The following is a 20,723-nucleotide window of genomic DNA, read 5'->3' on the forward strand; positions in this document are numbered from 1 at the left end:
TGTGTATCCCAGTTAAGTCCCAATGGGTAGATAAGACTTCTGTGGAGGAAAGGGCCTCGGACAGAGTGGAAAGAAGCTATTTTCTCACTTTGAGAGATTCAAAACCTAAGAGCATTATTTGGCTCCTGGAAGATTTTGTAGGTTCAGAAGCTCCTGGGCAGTACCTAAGCAAGTGAAGCGGCCATCTCACAAAAAGTGCTGGCTGTTTCACAATCGTGAAGTGCCTTCCTTGGGCAGTTTATAGGCATTAGGTACCAAAGAAGAATATGAGGCAGGCAGTCCTCATTATATGCAATGCATTCCAGGTGCTCCCAAAAGCAGCTAGGGAGACCTTGGAGACAAGATAAGGCTGAGTAGCTGCAATTATACAGGTGGGAGCCCAGACCTGTGGTATTTGCCCCTTTTGTCAGTGTTGCCTCATTCATAACCACAGACTGCTGGGGTAGCCCATTGTGGTTATATAGAAATTAAGACAAATTAGACAATAAGCATTAATTCCATGATATAGTTTTTTAAATACATTTTTCCAATGGTCTTCTAAAGTGGAACTAAGTTTGCAAGGTTTAAAAGTGATTTTTTGATGCAGAATACTTCTTTCTAAGCAGTGCTTCAGTGTCTAATTTTGAAGGAAGGAGTCACATCTTATACACCTTTGCAGGCCAGTGTGTAGCCCATCACACATCACACGGTAGGTCCTCCATACATGTTCACCAAATAATTAAAAAAATAGATACGAAGTGAGTAATAAAATTGCCTATAAAATAAAATACAAACTTCTTAGCTTCGCACTATGCAAAACCCCTGCCACAGACTCTTCTCATCAAATCCTCTACATTTCGTCCTAGCCATTGCTCCTCAAGCTTTCCCACAGCTCTGCACCTTGAATATCTTACCCATTTTTCCACACATCCAAAAGTCAAGACTCAGTTTAAAGATCATAAAGGAAACATTAATTTTTTCCCATAGTTTTACCATTTATAATTTCCCCAAATCTGTGATCTGAATGTTCCTTAGAGCATTTTACATTTGATATATTATACCATATTTTTTGTGTGTTTATTTCCCTTACTCATTTCTTGGAGGACTGTGCTTTATGTAACTTAGTATCCTCTGAGAACACAGTGATTTAAAGAATATAGATGAGTAGGCAATATGAATAACAATCAAAGCATGAAGGAATGCAAGCATAATTCTTCAACATTGTTATTGAATAGTGCAGTGGTAGGCACATAGGATGCTCAGTGCTAGGCACATAGAATGCTCAAAATGATGGCTTTATTAATGTAATGTCATAAATTTTCATCATAATTTATCTGTTTTGCAATCTTCAGAATACCTACTCTGCAGTCAGGAGAAGGAGCACTTGCAATATGCCATGCCATAGTAAGAGTAGAATTAGGAGTAGAATATAAGAATTAATTAATAGTCATTACTTGTTGTGCTAATTGATCATTATATAGTATCAACAATGTTAAGAGGTATTATCTGAAAACCATTAAGATAGAAAATTTCATTACCTTGCCCAAATTCAAAGCAAGTAAATAGCAGAGCCAAGACTAGACTTCAAATGTACTTCAACATTTGATGATCTTATGGCTTAATGACTGCAATACCTTGTTTTTCTGAGTAAAAGAGAATACATATAGCTCTTTCAAGTAGCATAGGGAGAGTTTGTCACTGCCTCCTTTTCATTTCACACCATATGTACTCAGACCCAATGAGGAAAGTAGTCTTTCATATATTTAATTATTTCAAACATTCTTTAGATACTTATCATATAAAAGTAAGTACAGTTTTGTGTCCAACTATCTCTTTTTCCTAAGAATGAGCTGCATTTCTTGTTAGATATTCTTGGAGTCCAGGATTCTAGGATGGTGATAATGCAGACAACAGGCTGTGTCCCTTCTCCAACAGAGGCTTTCCTAGACCATGCCTAGGCTCCAGATGGTGTGCCAAATTGATGAGTACAGACAGGCTCTTTCTAGCAGATCTCAGATGAACATTTATGATCCAGCTCAGTATGTGAAACTGAAGCTCAACACACAAATCCACGGCAGCTTCTCAGACTCTTGACTTAGAAAATTGCATCTGGGAGAAAGAAACTTTCTCTGGGCTTTGGTGGTATTCATACTATAATAACTGTAGGAACAGATGGCTTTGGGTTGTCACAGAGAAGTGCTTTCCACTAAAACTTTACCCAAAAGTACACACTACCAACTCCAGAATTCCTCAGATATGACATCCCACCTCCCTAACTTTCTCCAATAGGCTATTTATTCTCTACCTTCTGGTCCTGGACCAATACTGTAGTCCTTGTTTTCCTCACTATCTACTTCCTGACCATCAGTCTCATCTGAGACCATGGCTTCTACCAGAGCTTCTGCTTCCCATTTTGTCCTTCATGCTACAGTATGAGACAGGCATACCTACTAATGTCATGCCCTAGTATGTGGCACTGTCCAGTCAAATTTGGAATATTTGTATTCCTGTATTGCATACTCATCCTTGGAATACTTTCTCCATGGTGCTGTGGCACTAGAATTGAACATAACCTCGTACACAGATATGATTATCCCTCTTCAGGTCTGATTAAGGGTGTATTTCTGACCAATACTACTTTTCCTCAAGATCATTCATTCATACTATAAATATGTGATTTTTCTGATTTAAGAGGCATGAATGCATGTATGTACATGAATAAAAGAAACTCATGCTAGAGAATTTGAGATATCTAACATTATTGGGGATTTTGTTTTTGATGAAGAAATGACCTAGACTTGCTTTTGTCCCCAGATCTAAAATGTTTGACTTCTTCAACTGGTGGTTCTGAAAACAGATTTATAACCAATATAGGCTCTGACTTCCTCCTTTGACATGTTAATTGTTTTAAAAAAAAACATTAAGTGAGGTCCTGTCAAATTCTTTGCATAATGTTGAATGCTTTCCTATGCTGATTAATTTTTTAAGATGGAAAAATTGCAACATACTCAAGGCCCCAGTGCATCTGAAATGCAGACTAACAAAAGATGTAAACACAGTATTTTACTGTGCAGAGAATGAATGCATGAGGTGGTACAAATGATGAGGCAGTCTGGGGGAGTAAAAGTTTTTCTGAAATTTAGATTATTTGGAATCAAAAGATATTAAGATATCCTCAAGATATTTTTCAGACCATCTGTTTTCTTATTTCTCAGTCTCTAGATAGATTGCATGATAGATTCTTTCATTGTGAGGTTAACTGAGGCCAGTTCTCTTTTCCCTCCATCTTTTCTTTTCCTCCTATGAGTTTGAGTTTCAGGTTCAAAGGGACAAGTTAGAAGTGATATATTCAAGTTAATGACCCTCGCATGTGTTTAACTTGGATGACACCTCCTCTAAAATTTTCCTCCTTTCTAATATGGGTAGATAAGAAAATCATTAAAAAATTGGAGCTCAACAACTGTTGAAAGGGAATGAAAATTTTTCTCTTGTGCTCATACATTACTAAGAAAATTAGACCTTACAAAAATGTCAATCCTTGTAGCAGCCTCTTAGATGGCTATCTGTACAACTTATCCATTACAACGCAAAGCATAATCCAATGACTACATACATCTCAGGAAGGCAATTTTAATATGTAGTCCAGGTACATAGGTTATAACTAGGAGCAAAATTTGAATATCTAACACATTTTCTTATAAGTATTGGCCACATACATGACTTATTTTGTTTTAGAATTAGAGCATTCTTAATAATTTGACTCTTACATATCTGAACATATGTATTAGTATCCACTGATGTTATTGTCAAATATATCTAAATTTCTTATTCCACTAATTGTAATTAACACTTGATATTTGTTGTATATTTAGAATATGCTAGCTGGGCACAAAGTTTTAGTTTTTCTTTTAATAATATGTGAAATGGGTACATAGTACCTGACTTTATATTTCTTCAACAAACTCTAACTTAATATCATTATTCTAGATTGATGTTCTCTATCAGTGAGCTATATAAAGTGCTTCTAATAATTTTAATAAAATATCAAAAGTAAAGTACTAGAGACAATTGAAAATAGAATGGTGTTAGATCACAGTATTGGACAGTAAGGGCATCAAACTCTTGGAAAAATATAAGTTGAAGAAGGCATGTATAAACAGATATTTCTTTCTTATAAATCTCTTTAAATTTCTCTGAATTTTTTTACTAGACTTTTTCCTTAAGCTACTATTCAATTATGAAAGTACATTTTCATAAAACCTTTTAATATAAGTGTTGCTGATTTGAGGGAGGGGGGGAGTTTTCTTATTTCTCTTTAATGTGTGTGTGTGTTTTTTCCCTGCATGAGAATAAAGTGTTCAGATCATCTCATCTTTTTTAATAATGAAAACAAATAACTGTTCCCAGGAGAATAAGAAAGCAAAGGAGAGGCTTTGTTTGACTTATCTGTGATAAGGCACTTTAGAGCTTCAGTTTTTGTGAGTTGAAGAAAGAGATGTACACAACACTCCAAGTCTCTATTATGACAGTTTATGCTTCCTATACAGCTTATTTAACTCAAATGCCTGGGAAATAGACACAATTACCACCTTATGGAATGCTACTTAACTTTAAACGTTCCCTACAGAATAGAAACTCACTTCATCAAAATTTATCTCAGTTTCTCAGGAATTATTTCATCTGTAAGCTCCTGAATATTCCTGTGCAATTTTAAAGATTGCTTAGAAATAACTATGATATAAAAAGAAAGAAAACATTCCCACACTAAAGGAGTTTGTTCACAAAAATTTCTATGAAAGAACTGTGTCCTATGCCATGTACACTTTAATCATTCACTCTTTCAGCTGTTATCAATTTAAAACCAATGAAACCCCCACACTGAGTCCATTTGAGCAGTCAATTTTAATATCTCGAGGCATCTGTAGTTATTCTGAATTGGCTGCAAAAGCAGAACTAACAAGTTAAGCTCTAACCATAAGTCGACATCAGGCTGGTAAACCATACATCAAACACAGACAGTTAGTCAATACTCCAGTATGAAAAACCAACTAGCATTTTTAAGAAAAGCAATATATTCATAATATGTTTGGCAGTCTGGTTTGCATTGCTTCCTTGATGGCTGTGCATTTAACTTTCTAGTCAACAGGGTTCTGCTTTTCACCCTGGCAAAGCAACACGTTTGAAGGAAAACTGGTCAGTCTTCTGATTTGTGGGTAGTATTTTTTTTTTTAATGAGAATAAAAGGGATGAAGGAATGTGTCCATTGTGAATAGGAATCTAGAAACTATCTTAATAGTTGCTTTTTATAAGAAAACTCTTTCAGCCATATGTTCTGGATCTTCGAGCACAGTCCTTACTTCAAATATGTCACTGTCAGGCCATGTGTCTCAATTTTGTGTTGGAAAATATGGTGCTGGAAATACCTCTTTCCCTCCCAGGAATGACTCCATGACAGGGTTGTTACCTCCCATAGAGAGAAGAAGACAATGAAGAAGGAGGAGTATTCAAACAAGATCAAGGCAGTCATCACTTCAATCAAATCATTTCCAAATTTCAGGGGCTGGGGGCATGGGGCCAGGGGGAGAGAAGGGTGTTTATGACATATAGCTGCCTATTCCCAGAACTCTTTTATGTACTTTTATTTTATCTTCAAAAAGAAAGAACATATTAAAGGGAAATATCTAAAGAGGAATAATGCTACATAAAGTTTATGTTTTCAGATCTGTTGCCCCAGAAAATGCTTTGATAAAACACACTTAGAGCAATATAGTCAATTTCAAAGAAAAGTTGGGAGATATACCTCTCTACACGGCAATATGACTAACACCGACAGACCACCAATTATGATTATCCAAATTCTGATATAGTTTCTTGCCTCCTCCCCACAGAGAAAAATAAAAAATGCCAGAATAGCACTTTTGCAACATGGAGTTATTTTTCTGATGACTAAATTTTATAGAGGCTGGTTAAATTTCAATGTCACTAATCATGAAAGGTAACAAGTCAAAAAGGAAGAGATTTATCCATATAAACAAAATTCCCTTGTCCTCCTCCCCCCGAAATAAAATGATAGAGTTATTTTTTCTGTATATTGAGAATTTGTAGAATATTATTGATTTATAATAGACATGGATTGGGGTGGGGGGTGCAACTGTCACTGATGCTAAAGGAGATAAAAGAGCACTTTATTAATCTTAGGCTATGTCAAAATGAATTGTTGATATTAATATTTCCTGTGCTTGTAGCAGTACACACATCTGCTGAATGTGGACCCTGATGAGAAGATAGTATTTGTGAGAACTCTGGTATGTGCTGTCTTTAGAGATACATTCAATGTACACAGAATGTGGACTCTCAAATCCCAATCATAACATGAGCGAGTAAGGAGTGGGACCTCGTTTCTCAAATGCTGTGGAAAATTAAACTCATCTCACTGCATATGAAGCATTTATTCAGACATTTATTCAAATTATCAATCTTCAGGTTACGATGAAATTCTATTTTCCTCCCCTTCCATTATCCAACTTACCACAAAATGAAATCACCAGCTAGCACTTTGTGTAAGCAGAACTATAAAAACTGCAAAGGAGAAGGTGTGTAGCCAGCAATGGCTTTGGATACAGTTCATAGGGTCTACAGAGGCCTTGAAAAGCTAACAAGAACTAAGCTGAAGACTCTTCCATTGCCTGTGAAGCTAGATTTAGGAGTCATGAGGGAATTGAGATAGAACGCTTGCTGGAGAACAGCAGGGCATCAATAATAAATGCTAACCTTTTAAAAAAAAAAGGATTCTTGTGAACACTGATTAGGACCCTGCATCATTTTCTTCTCTTTGGGTGGTTTCATGAAGGAAAGATTAGTATGTGATTAGAGAATTGAAATGGTCTTAGACCACCTCTCCAGAGGGCAGCAGCCTCCTGGCACAAGAAGGAAATATTTGCCTGACTTTTGGCTGTCTGAAACTACTTTGAGCATATGCTTTGGTTCATACAATGTCGGAGGTGGCAGGGGAGGTTTTCTATCTTTTCTACAATCTAGAGCCATATACAATTTGAGTTCAAGCACAAGGTACGCTTAAAACTTGGATTTACAGTATGAGACAAACCTGTCTCTACCTGTTACTGTTTCCTTACTGATGTTCATGCTTTATTTCTTCTTATTTTATAGAAACTTGTCAGTCCTCAAGCTGGAAGGCCTAGAGACAATATTTCCAACTGGCACCAGGATTAGACTAACCATACGGAGTATGCCAAAACTGTAGGAAATCTTTTAAGGATAGATAGTCCATGAAATGAATAAAACCAGCATCTATTGCCAGGGCAAGATTTAATATGGGTTTTAGAGGTCCTTGACTAAAAAAAAAACAAAAAAAACAAAAAAAAAAACCAGCCAATATGCTGGTTTTGAATCAATTAGGTCTTATTCATCTATATTCCCAGTATTTAGCATAGCTATTACCAGGCATCCAGTAAGTTTTAGGACTAAAGCCTGATATTATCTGGAATTTTCTTTTAGTAAAGAAGAGAAAGATCTTGAGGACTTAAAGGGAAAAAATGATAATTTAAAGAAAGGGAAAAGGAGAAACATTCTTATTATTAATTATTATTATCATTATTATTTGCAAATACACAAAATGTAATGAGTCATACCAGGAAATTATTAATAAAACCATTTTTTAGATACTAAAACTCAAGAATTTATAAGTCACCACCTCAAATATTATATTCTAACTAATGCTCGTGTAAAAAGTTTTCTCTCCATAAGAAAGTAAGTTCTTGAACCACAAGGAAACCAATTTATTATTCTGGCTTATTCTTTTTCCCCTTACCTAATTCACTCCCATTTCTGGACCTCATTTCTCTCTTGTTGCTCAAAAGTTATTCTGCTTTTAATATCTCATAAGACCTGGATCATTTCCTCCCTAGATAACAGGCTTTTAAAAGACATGAGCTTAACCTGCTACCCAGGTGCACTTTTTTTCTCAACATTTGCCATCTCTCATGGTGACCTGTATTTTATTATTGAACAAAAGCTAGCTATGTGGTACTCTATTACCAACACATTTGCTCCCAAGAGTCTTTAAATAACAGAAACTGCCTGGGAACTATAAATGCAAAGGAAACAGGAAGCTCATAGGCCAAGATAAAGAAGCTTAAGGTTGGCTATTAATTTTGGCTAATATTAAATCATGACATAGCTCACTCGTAAAGATCACAGTTCAATTATGAACCATAAAAAAGTTTAAAGAAAAGAAGATTTACAAGATATTTTTAAGTACATTAGTGCATATTGTGGAAGTTGTGAAAATATTTCAGACCCAAGCAATGATAGAACCATGCCCCAGTATATAAATTCAAATACAATTATTCTCAGACTAACACTCATCAACTGGCAGAGTTGAAGCATATCTCTATTCAAATGTATACTGTAGTGGTGCTCATATATATTTTGCTTAAATCGATAATGTGACAGGTAGGTTACTCATTATACATCGGTTTTAACAAATTATTTTAAAAATACGTTCCTTTTCAACTCAATTATTTTATTATTCATAAACATGGCTGTTGAAAGCTTAGAGCTGATAACTTGTATCTGCAATTTGAATAAAAAATCTCTTTTTACTTTTCAATATAATTGGCATATTTTACAAAAGTACTACAAATTCAAAGACATTATTTTCTCATATGATGGATACCTTAAACAGTTAGTTGTGTCTGTGTAGGTAATTATTTAAATGTTCCAGTAATTAGATGACATTATGTAAGTGGGTAGAGCTAGGAAATAAAATGAGCTCATGCCCATTTATATATAAAGAGTACCATGATAAAAATTACCAAATAGATAAATATGAGTCAACTGCAAATTATCTATGTATTTTTCTTGAAGTAAAGCAAGTTGCTGTTGCCTTTCCTGACACTTGCCTGGATTAATTTCTGAAATTTTAAAGAAATACTGGGGAGAATGGTTTCCTTGGGCCATTGTGGTCATGATTTGCTCCATAAACGCAAATAAAAAAAAAAAAGAAAGAAAAGGAAAAGAAAGGAAGAGGAAGAGAGATAAAATGAAGGAAAGAAAAATAAAAAGAGAGAAGGAAGGGAAGAAGGAAGGAAGAAAGGGAGAAAAAAAGTTGTTGAATGGTTAAGATGAGCTGGGCATCATGCAAGGTTCTTTACATATAATGTTTCATTTAAATGTTATGATGTAAATTTCATAAATGAAAAAGTCAATAACCAAATATTAAGTCATATAGCTGGTAAATAGCAAAATCCAGCCTTAAACCTAGCTTAGTCAAATTCTAAAGTTGCTGTGCTTACAAATAAACTCAGTTTTCTTAAATGTAAAATGAAATTGAAAATTTTCTGTCATCATAAAAATTTATAAACATTGATTCAGTTTATCAAGCGTATATAGGTATTCTGTATCTTTTAGAAATATTTGATGTTTCAAGGAGATGTGAGTCTCTAGAGATCATCTCACAGTAAAACCATATCACTGACAAGCTCTACCAGTGTATACAGAGCTCCAGCTAGTCTTTGTGGAGCTTCATTCTGTATTAAGAACAGACAGCCATTGTCCACCAGACATTTGAGCCAAGTCACTAATATAATGGAATAAGAAAAATACATAAAAGAAAGGAACTTAGATGAAAAAGATGATTTAAAGAACTGAAGAGAATGTTTTAAAATAAAAATAAAAAGCAAAAGTCTAAAATGACATCAAATTATAATTTACATCCTTAAATAAGTTAGTAAAGATATAACTTATGTTCTGTTTTCTTACTTATTCAGTTAATTAATATTTAATTAATTAAATAGTGCTAACTGCCATCCTCACTATTAGATATGGGAGAAGAGTGGTCAACAAAGTTTTTATCCTTGTGCATGTGAAAGAGTGAAATATGCAAAGAAGAAGTGAGAAAATGAAAGACATCTACAAAATTGGAAATATAATTGCTACAGTTAAAATAAATTAATATAAAGACAGAAGAGTAAAATTGAGAATTTTTTCAGAATATGAGAAAAATCAATTCTGACGATCTAATACTCACATCATAAATATCTCAAGAGAGGAAACAGGGAAAACTGATGGGGGAACTTATTAACATAATAATAAAGAGAACACATTGCAGAGCTAAAGAGAATCACGATTCTTCAAATTGAGTGCCAAATGGAATATACACTTAAAAAATTCTGCCAACTATATACATTATATTGATTATAGGATCTCAAAATAAAGACAAAAAAAAAACAACCAAAAACCAATGACTCTGAAAGAAAAAAAAAATCAAAGTAACAAGAATAAGAATGGAATCTACAACTCTGCATTCTAGAGGCAATGGAATTTTATACCCCACTAAAGTATTGATTAAATGTGAGGCATATTTATGATAATTTTAGATATTCGAGGTCTTGTGTTTTCTAAATGAGTTACTTGAGCTGTTACATAATAATAAAAGGAATCAAAGCAATAAAGACAAGGCATGGGATTTAGAAGACTGAATATAACTGAAAAAAATCAGTGAAAGGTAATCACAGGGCGATAAAGGTGAATGAAGCCTGGAAAGCAACCAATTCAAATTGGTATAAGATGGTAGGAGAACTTTAGAAGATATGCTGGGAAAAAAAAGCAGGGAATTGCAGACTAGAATGCATAGACTATTTAAATGAGACAAACCCTTAATGACGTAAAGGCCTAGAAAGCAAGAAAAAAATGAAACTCTGCGAAAAAAATCTACATGAGAAATTCACAATCAAACAATATATCAAACTAAAAGATATCATGATTACAAGTAAATGAAGAAGCATAAGCTTTAAAAATCAGAATATAATTTATGTGGCCCATAAAGCATAGCATTGGACCCATGGATACATTAAGCCAATCTGGCACTTTACTTGGCCAAAGACTGCATAATATTTACATGATCAATATAAAGTATATGCTGATGAGTAATTTTTTTCCCATTTAGATGTAAAATATGGGGAGGATGGAGGGCTTAATTGTGATTGTGAAACAGTGCAAGAGAAATAATATAACCTTCAACTGTAAAAGAAAAGATAAGCTCTTTTTACCATGATCAAGGGACATTGCTCTTTGAAGGTCATGATAGTGCAAGAACAGAGAAGGAAATCTAATACTTGGCATAGTAGTAAACAATCTTACATAATTGTAATCCGATGAATGCTGTTTTTGGTTTTTAACTTTTAGAATCAAACTATACATAAGTCATAATTATATAAACCAGTGAAAAATATAACTTTTCATGATGTAGAAGTAAAGATTACAATAGAAAAGGCGGAGGAGATGAAAGGGGAAGAGGGCAGTAAATTTCTCATCATGTCAATGGACGCAGTAAGTCTCAATTTTCTGTGGTTAATAAAACAATAAGTAGAGATTTAAGTATGTTGGATGTTTCTGAGAAAGCTATTAAAAACAGCAAGCCAACTGTATTTGACCATGTATATTTGGGGAGGAAAAGGGCCAGGTAGAAGAGGTCTGGTTTAATTGAGTTCAATTCATGCTGATTGTAAAAGAAATCTGAGGTAATGTCTAAGCTTGATAAATCAAGACACTATAAAGTTAAAGATAAGCAAAATATTGATAAAAACAAACTAATCTAATCCTCAAATAACAATAATATAAGATATGGAACCACCCACGAGAAGAATACAAATAGAAACACTTCCAAGTGGTAATGTATAAGAAGAAAAACTGGGATGAGGCAGGAGAGCACTGTTTTTCATCATAAATCCTGCGGGCATACTATTTAATCTTTAAGCAGATGGTTTTCTTATAATACACTGATTAAAAAATAGAAGTAGTCCAGCAGTGCTACCAATTTCTACTAATACCGTCCGGTATGGTTTCATCCCTATTAAGATGAAAGAAACTACTTTTTAAACATACAAACCCTCTCTAATGACAAATTACTCTGTCATTTGATTTTAGGAAATAATAGTTGCTCTTAAAAAAATCAAACAGTTGTTATCTTTTTTAAAAATTGCATTGCCAAGTGTTTTCTGTTCTTGGAGGTCAATGCTGTTATTTGAAAGATTACATAAAGTAGTTTGACTGATGTGAAAGAAGTATTACTTCAGTTCCAAAAGCAAGTAGAGGACATTTACAAACACACCTACCACCCTAAACTGCACTCTCCCACCTATAATTTACACATTAAACTGATTAGAGTTTTATTTCCAACAAGATGCTCAGTGCAATAAACTCACGTATTTAAAAAGCACTAGGTGTTCCCTCCTTGGCAAATGTGAAAGTAGCTGGAGAAATCGAAGGCTTTTCAGAAGCTACCACGGTAAATGGCACAATGATTGCAACACTCAGCTGAGTTATTAAAATTTCCATTGGGTTATCATTCAGAATTATCTGCTGGCCCTTTTTTGGTATCACAATGTACCCTTCCCATTACCCAGATTTAAGAAATTAGAAAATGCAGCCCCACTAATATTACATGAAAACTAAAGACTTTGAAAAGTGGCTGTGGTGCTGCAAAGCCCCTCCCAGGTATCAGGAAGCACACTTGTAAGACCCAAACCACTGTGCACACCTCTCCCAAACAATGGCAATGGGACCTTTATTCCAGAGCTGCACAATTAGAACATTTAAAGAATTTGATACATAGTCTTTGGGAAAATGCAGCACAGAACAATTTAAAAAACCATTGTACCTCTTTCTAAATAATTCTCCTTGAAAGAGTTAAGTCATTTTACTTGGAGAAATTGATAATTTAACCATTAATCATTAATTTATATTATATGATTTTTTTGTAACCTATCAAAAACCCTGGTTTCATTGCTTTTTCTAAGTCTTTACCTTAGATATGTTAAGAAAATGGACTTAAAGTATTAAATTTTACTAGGCCTGTATTTTTAAAAATTGGTTTAATGCTATTCACTCATTTATAAAACATCTCAGTAAAAGCTTTAAAAAATTCACAGTTAAAACTGAAACAAGCCCAAGAAGTGACTGTATTTGCATAACTTGATCTGTATTTGGAAGAAAATTCCACTGAAGACAACAATGGCAGCTTATCAAATCAGAATTTCACATACATTTTCCACAGCCCTACTAATGAATACTGACTCATTGGTCAGCTATGGTGAAAATTTAATGGAGCTCTAAGACAGGGAGTGTACACAGCAAAGGGTGTTCAGTGGTTCCATTATATCGGTATGAAGACTGCATTAGGAATCCAGTTTGCCACTTTCTGAGACCAATTCTAGAGCGCTATAGTTATTAATTCCTTAGCATTTTGATTGGGCACAGACCCTGCCACTGAATTAAAATCCTTTTCATTTTGCCAGCATCATGAAATATTGGGACTTTATGTCAGATTGGGACTGTTTGGGCTACTAATCTGGTTTTATATTTTTTCAAAATGTCAGGTAACCTGCAACTGAATCCTGTCTAGGCAAATGATAATCTGTGGGATGAATGCTAAGGTATAATTGAATGTACTAGTATATTATTATATGTAATTGAATCTGTAGAGGATCAAATACTGTCTGTGGCACTGAAAAGGACATTTTCAGAGAGAAAAAGTCTGAGATAAACCGTATTTGAAGTAAGCATTAGTTCTACCCCCAAATGCTGATATTCTAAGACTTTTCCACTCTATTAGTGATATTTATGCTCATGCTTCATAAATTTCACCTTCCACGATTGGTTCAAAATGCCAGATGATTTTTGAGATATGTTCACCTTTTTCAAAATGGACTGAAGTCGATAAATCAAACAGTTATTATAAACTATTTAAATAATTCTCATATTAACTATTGCTGAAAATATTAAAATCAGCTTTGCCCTGTTCCCGAGAAATGAGTGTATATTATTAAATTAACTCTTTTGATTTCTATAAGAATCAGTATTTCAACTTTGTTCTCAGAGTTTATTTAAGGAATTTATTTCAGCCCATTTTCAAAATGTTTTAATATTTAATTTTCAAAATACATCCATCGGTTAGAAAATTTGAAAAACAAGGAGGAAAATGGGCTAGATGCATATGTCTTCTTGGTTAGGCAAACGATACATTTTGCCTGTGTGATCCATAAGGTGATTTTCAGTTATAGAAATCTGTTATATCTCTGGTTCTATCTATCTATTTATTCTTTCATTTATCTGGAAGACTAATAGTAATAACAAAAGTAATAAATAATAATATTAATAGCAGTGAACATTTATTGAATACATATGTTCCAGAAACTCTCTTAAATGCTTTACCTAAATTATCTCATCCATTTCACTCAACAGCCTCTCAATAGTGTGTATAAGTAGTCCTATTTAACAGATGAAATATCTAAGGCTCAGAGATATCAGAACTTGTTCAATGTCATTACAAGTGAGTAGTAGAACCAAGGTCCGAATTCTAATTAGTCTAACGCCATAGTCAATGTTTTTCTATTCTCGTGGTTAGGTTGCTCTAGGATATTTCATTCTTTACTTTAGATATACTTATAAAAATACATGCTTATTTCAGACTAGATTGAACTCTCAGTCCTCAAGATCTCAAATTCCTGTTTTCATAACACTAGTTTGCTAGGACTTTCTTCCGAGCACTTACTTCAGACTATGACTAGGGTAATCAGAAACTTATCCAAATCCGGACATTTCTGATAGTGAAAAGGGCTGCTGTTATTGAATATGCTGGGACATTGAATATATTTAGGACATATTCAAATCCTAAGTATAAATTAGTATTGCCCAGACACACGAGGACACGGGGTCATTCTGATGGACCACTAAGATACCATTTCTCTGCTCTGGGTGCAGAGCCCACATCCTCTGAGAGCAAAACTAGTTTGTTGTTGTTGTTGTTGTTGTTGTTGTTGTTGTTGTTGTTGTTTTTGTGCAATGATCCTATAATGCAACATTTATTTTATCAGTATCAGTTTTCTAGACAAGTACTTTTTTCTCTTTTACACAGTAGAACCAATAAGCAACCTAAAATATCCTAATATTCTTCTAGAGCTGAAGAGCTATGGATACAGAAGCATATTCATTTATCACTTTTACAGTAAAAGTATAAAGTGTCCTGTACCTTTAATAAGTCCTTTTTCTTGCAGAGTTTTCAAAGAAGGTCTTCGGGTAATAAACTTCTTTAATCTGCTTTTAACTCGGTTTTTGTCACTTGTATCGGAAGCACTATGATGCAGTCTGAACACTGGAGATTAAAAAAAAAAGTCAGAGGCTTTCAGTAAATTTCTCCTTTATGATTATTACTTTATGCAAATATGAATAGAAAACAGTAGTTATGGAACAACTACCTGGATTAATAGCTTAGGCTTTTCTGCTTAGACGGGGCATATGAGTAAAAATTTGCCCATATGAAAACATTAGCTCTGCTGCAACATGAATGTACAATGAGAATGCAGCTAGCTCCGTATAGTCACAATTTATTTTCATTTTTATTCTCTCATTTTTAACATGATAACCTTTGTCTAGACAATTCCACTTATCTGTATCCATACACGAAATTGTGGTCAAAGAAAACTCATCTAAACTAAGAGGAAAAATGTTTTAGAATTGCTAATTTCAATTAATTATGATTATATGCTGACTGTAGGTATTTCATGCATTTTCAAAGGTCCTGCTTGCTCAAATGATTTTGTAAATCTTCTTTTTTATATTAACCCAAAGTGATTTTTTTTTCTTAAGCAGATATTTCTTATTCTTCTTACTGACGTGAAATTACCACCAACCCGTTCTAGGGAAAATTCTGAAACACAAATTTGCCTCAAACTCTTTCCATGTGTTCATCAGTCCCTTATTCTCAGCTTTCTATTCTCACCTTTATCTTCAAAGTTAGATGTGTGTCAAATTAATTCCTGAACAAATATTTGTTGAATGTCTACTGATCATCAGGCTCCATGCTAAAGACTATGAATTCAACGATGAACATAACACTTAAGGTCTGTAACTTCATTAAGCAGAGTCTAAATACATTCAAGGTCTCATTATGAATGACTAATAGGAATGTATTATCCCTGTAAGATAAGGTATAGATCTTAACTGGGCCCTCCACTGTCTTAACTCAATTATTGGTGTAATATTAGGATTTGGGGTACTTTATTAGGTACATAGAGAACCTCTTTTCCTCTCAAATCATATCATAAAATAAGCTAGTCATTCAGTTGGGTTAATATAACATATCTGAAATGCATTGAGACCTTACTAGGTGCTCGGTACTCCCTTAAGCATCTAACATAATTTAACATCAATTTACCGCAATGTGAGCTCCATGTGGGTAGGGATTTTTATCTACCTTTGTAAATGTTGTTCACTGATGTGGCCAAGATACTTCAAATATTGTTTAGCATATAGTAACATTCAGTCAATATTTGTTGAACCAAGTCTCACAATGATCTTTGAAGTATATAAAATAATTCTACCTTTTTTAGAGATGAAGAAGCTGAGGCAAAGAGGTTAAAAAACTTGTGCAAGTTCAAGTCTGGATATGGTGCCACGTCTGGTATTATAATTTATTGGAGTATCGATGAAATCAGGAGCTCAATTACTCATTTAAAGTGGAAAGATTTCAATCAACTAAATTTTTAAAGTAGCTACTGAGTGCAAAAAAATTTGCTAAGTTCTAGTTGTAGGGAAACTAGACTTGAGTCATTTTATCCCCTTCTGAGGAACTCAGAAGAAAAAAAGAGAAAGACAGACTTAGAAGGGAGCTGCAGCTGGAAAAAAATTTGCCTAAAATTAGAGGATTTGAAGTCAAATGTTCCCAGTAGGGTCTCCAAGGAACCCACAAAAGAGCCTAAGGGAAACAGCTTAAAAAAGTCTACCTGGCCCAGAATGTGAGAAGCCTTCTTGCAACTAATCAAATAAAGACATTTTTTGCATCCTTCTTCCCCTAATTTGGACCACGAAGTTGTTGCAAACTTTTGATAGCAAGATGGGAAGTTGGGGTGAAGTGTGAGGCTAAGGAAAGAGGAAAACATCTCGCCTTCCTCCTAGGTGAAAAGTAGAGTTTTAATTTGAAATTAAGTTAAAAGTTGATTATCACATGGGATTAGGAGTTATTAAATAATGAATTAAAACAATACTTGCCACTTAAAAGAACCATATTTTATATTATTTTAAGCAGAGTTCTCAGCTTTGGCACTACTGATATTTTAGGTTGGACAGTTTGTTTGTTTGTTTGTTTATTTATTTATTTATGGGAACAGTTTTGTTCTGTGCAGGAGGAGCAGGATGTTGAGAAGCTTCCCTGGCCTCCACCCATAATGTGCCCGTAGCAACCCCTCTTTAGTTGTGACAATCAAAAAAGTCTCCAGACACTGCCAAACGTCTCCTGGGAGAAGAAAAGGGAAACAATAAACACACTTTGACCACCTACTACATACTGAAGGGAAAAGTTATAGGACCTGCCTAAGTTCTCATTTATTGGTGGTGAAAGACTGATTTATACACTTAGAAAATGTAAAGGAACTGTGAAAAGTAAAAAATTTAAAAAAAAGAAATACAACTATTTTAATAAAATACATATCTGATCTATCATGTATTTGCCAATTTTTAAATAAACTGCCTATAAAATTACAACCACTATTACATAAGAAGGGTCAATATGTCTATCATTTGAAAAGGCTGGTAACCTCTGCTGCAGACTAGAAGTTCCCAACTATTGTGCCTGACAGAAGATTATATAGAGTGTGAGCTATGGATGCTATAGGGGTTCAGGACAAGCCATCCCAAGACGTCTTAGTGATATGTGGATTATTTTGAGCTAAAGGCAATTTAGACCTTGTGGGTTCAAGAAAGACTTTTGATCCACCCTTAATATCCAGAAGAATTTAAATTAGGAGCCTGGCCCATGATAAGAATTAGTATCAGAAATGATTTCTTACCTACCTACATGGCAGGGGAAACTAATAATTACTGAACATGTGCCCTCCTTGCAATTACCTTCTGAAACCCCAAGGCGCGCTACCTCATCTCTAGCTCAGAAATGTCTTGTATACTAAATCCCCCTCTGAACCTCTCATGTATGTGGGGTTTCCGACTCTCTCAAATATCCGGGGTTTCCTTATGTATGTATTTAAATTCAGTCATTTTCTCTTGCTAATCTGTCTCATGTTTATTTGATTATTAGACCAGCCCAAAGAACATTGAGGTTAGAGGAAAGATCCTTCCTCCCCACAATGTCCTCAGCACTCAGGGTAATTGAGGAGGAAGGCCAAGGCAGCCTGAGACCCTGGGGCACTTGCTATTGGCTATGTATAGTCTTATCCACTTACTCTAGTAAGCCATACAAATATCATCATTTTCTACATGTACCTGAACTTAAAAAGATTTGAAAAGCACTGCTTTAGGTCTATGCTTTCCCATATGGTAGCCTAGTCATTTGAGGCCATTGAGCACTTGAAATGCAGCTTGTGCCACAGGTTGAAATAATAATGTTTTAGATATTTTTGGTTGAATAAAATATATTATGAAATATAACGTTACTAAAATATATTTCTTGTTATTTTTTAAAATGAGGCTAATAGATTTTAAATTACACATGTGGCACAATTATATTTCTGGATAATGCTGCTGGATGATTAAAACACACACACACACACACACACACACACACACACACACACACAAATTGGCCACCTACTACATACATGGCTGGATTTAACTGTTGTGGATAAAGCTGCATACATCTTGTGTAATTATAATACAGCATGTTGAAGAGTATAAAGTACAAGAGACTAAGAGATCTTAGAGGAAGAATTGATCTCCGGTCATACTGGAGAAATAGCAAGTACTATTAGCAACAATTGTTTTTACAGGACCATGAATATCAGGCACTAACTGATTCAAAGTTGTATGATTGCAAGATTCATTCTTAGCATCTGAATATACTGTGCTTACATGATATTCTATCAATTTTCATCTGGGTCTATTCATTGCCATGATCACCAGTCACATGTGATCTGCTTCAACTTATAACTTATAAATTATAGCCCCATGGGTCTGAGTTCTAGTATTGGAAACTGAAGGAATACTTATTTCTTTCAGAAAAAATCTGCCTCAGGGTAATTTTGGGTCTCAAGTCTGCCTTTGAAATGATATGGAATAATCAATCTACATTTTCACAGGTTACCAAAGGTAATATTTTCTATTTCTAGTCTCACCTCAAAACCTTTTCATTTTCTATGACAGGATGTCAACAAACACAGGGCCAAAAGAGGTATTTTTTTCCTGCCAATTTGGAAGTAGTAAAAATGATGTGATTAGGAAGTACTTTGCAAATTAAAACACACACAGTATACATGTGAGGTTATGAAAATAATTATATAGTAAATTATTTCTTTTTGGAACCCCTTAGGTACTCTGGTGATAGTATTCAAATGTATATATTATATTGTTTTCAATACTACTATCTGGCTTTGCATATGAGAAATATGTGTAAGGTGTATTGGTTTTTCAAAGAAAATGAAGATATAATTTTAAATACTTTATCTCGTTTCCTTCTTATACACATTAAGAAACTAGCAGAGACTGGTATCATTATACAGTTTTAAGAGAGTCAGACTCTCCAAAGTTGCCTATAATGCTGACTTTCCCGAAGACAGACTAGAGCATCAACTTCCATTTCCTGATGCCATAAAATAATTGTCCTCAGATGAAGAGTTAAATTACAAGGCTTTTGCCATCATTCATTTCGCTCATTTTGTTCTAAGACAAGCAATGTAGAAGTTAAAGTCAATAGATGACTGTAATATATGGCTTACTTTTTATTAACCAAATAACTTGAAAGCACTGTAAATATAAACTAAAAATGTAAAAAGCATATGGGTATAAAGCAGAGTCCATCACTGGATCCCTGTGAACAACACTAAAAGTATTTGAATATTGTGGGTTTACAAACTGATTTTAACAGCCAAACTTATAAAATAGCTTACACTTTTCTGTTGTCGAGAGAAAAACTTGCCAAATTGTTCATTTTAAGTAAATACGACATAACCAATTAAGGAAAGCAAAATTTAAACACATGCCTATGATAATCAGGACATAGTTTGCTTCTGATTTCACTACTGATTTTAACAGAACAGTGTTCCTTCCATTTTCCCACAGCACCCAAGTGACCCCACACATACTTTTAGAAACTTGTAATCACACAGTGCAAATAAAAGGACACTTTACTGGAAAATACACAGTGTGGTACAATAATCCATCATTTATGAAAAGTAGAATTCAGCCTTTTCTTTTTCCTCAGAGATTCAACTACTTTTTGAGGGTGAAGCTTACTGCAATTTAAAGATTTATGTTAAACCCATGAGCAGTTTTTTTTCCATTCCCATTTAAACTTTTTATTTAAAAATGGAGACTAAAAAGATATGGGATTAAATTCCAAAGCATTTAATCTGATTTATAGCAGAATCGCTCTTAATTCTACATATTTTCACCTCCATGAAAAATTAACCCGAATTGGATTAACTTTCCAGGTATTCCAGATTTTACTTTTATTTCTTTTATGCTTTCATCTCCACCCCACCCCCCCACCACCCGCGCCCCCACTGATGGGTGATCTTTTCTTGCAAGTACAAACAAATAGAATATTTTTCAAAGCCTAAGAATTTTGAATAACAATGTGCGATTTAAGTCTCAATGCACACAGGCCAAAGGCATTAGCTTTAAGCACCATTCTTAACCAGTTGAGAGATTTAATTGGTGTTAAACCTGCTCACACCCCAGAATAGTTAGGATCTTGGCCTTTTTAAGATGATCTTCAA

The 20,723-nt window shown here is 34.2% G+C and overlaps 1 protein-coding gene across 1 annotated transcript in view; it reads right to left on the reverse strand.

Annotated features, from left to right (window-relative positions):
• The window catches only part of ARHGAP15 (Rho GTPase activating protein 15), a 592,609-nt gene that overhangs the window by 229,477 nt on the left and 342,409 nt on the right, over positions 1 to 20,723 (reverse strand). Inside the window, exon 10 of the mRNA XM_011354472.2 lies at positions 15,029 to 15,151. Coding sequence (XP_011352774.1) covers positions 15,029 to 15,151 — 123 coding nt within the window. The remainder of the gene's footprint in view (positions 1 to 15,028; positions 15,152 to 20,723) is intronic.

The sequence above is a fragment of the Pteropus vampyrus genome, unplaced genomic scaffold (assembly GCF_000151845.1).
Source record: "Pteropus vampyrus isolate Shadow unplaced genomic scaffold, Pvam_2.0 Scaffold17, whole genome shotgun sequence".
NCBI classification, from domain to species: domain Eukaryota; kingdom Metazoa; phylum Chordata; class Mammalia; order Chiroptera; family Pteropodidae; genus Pteropus; species Pteropus vampyrus.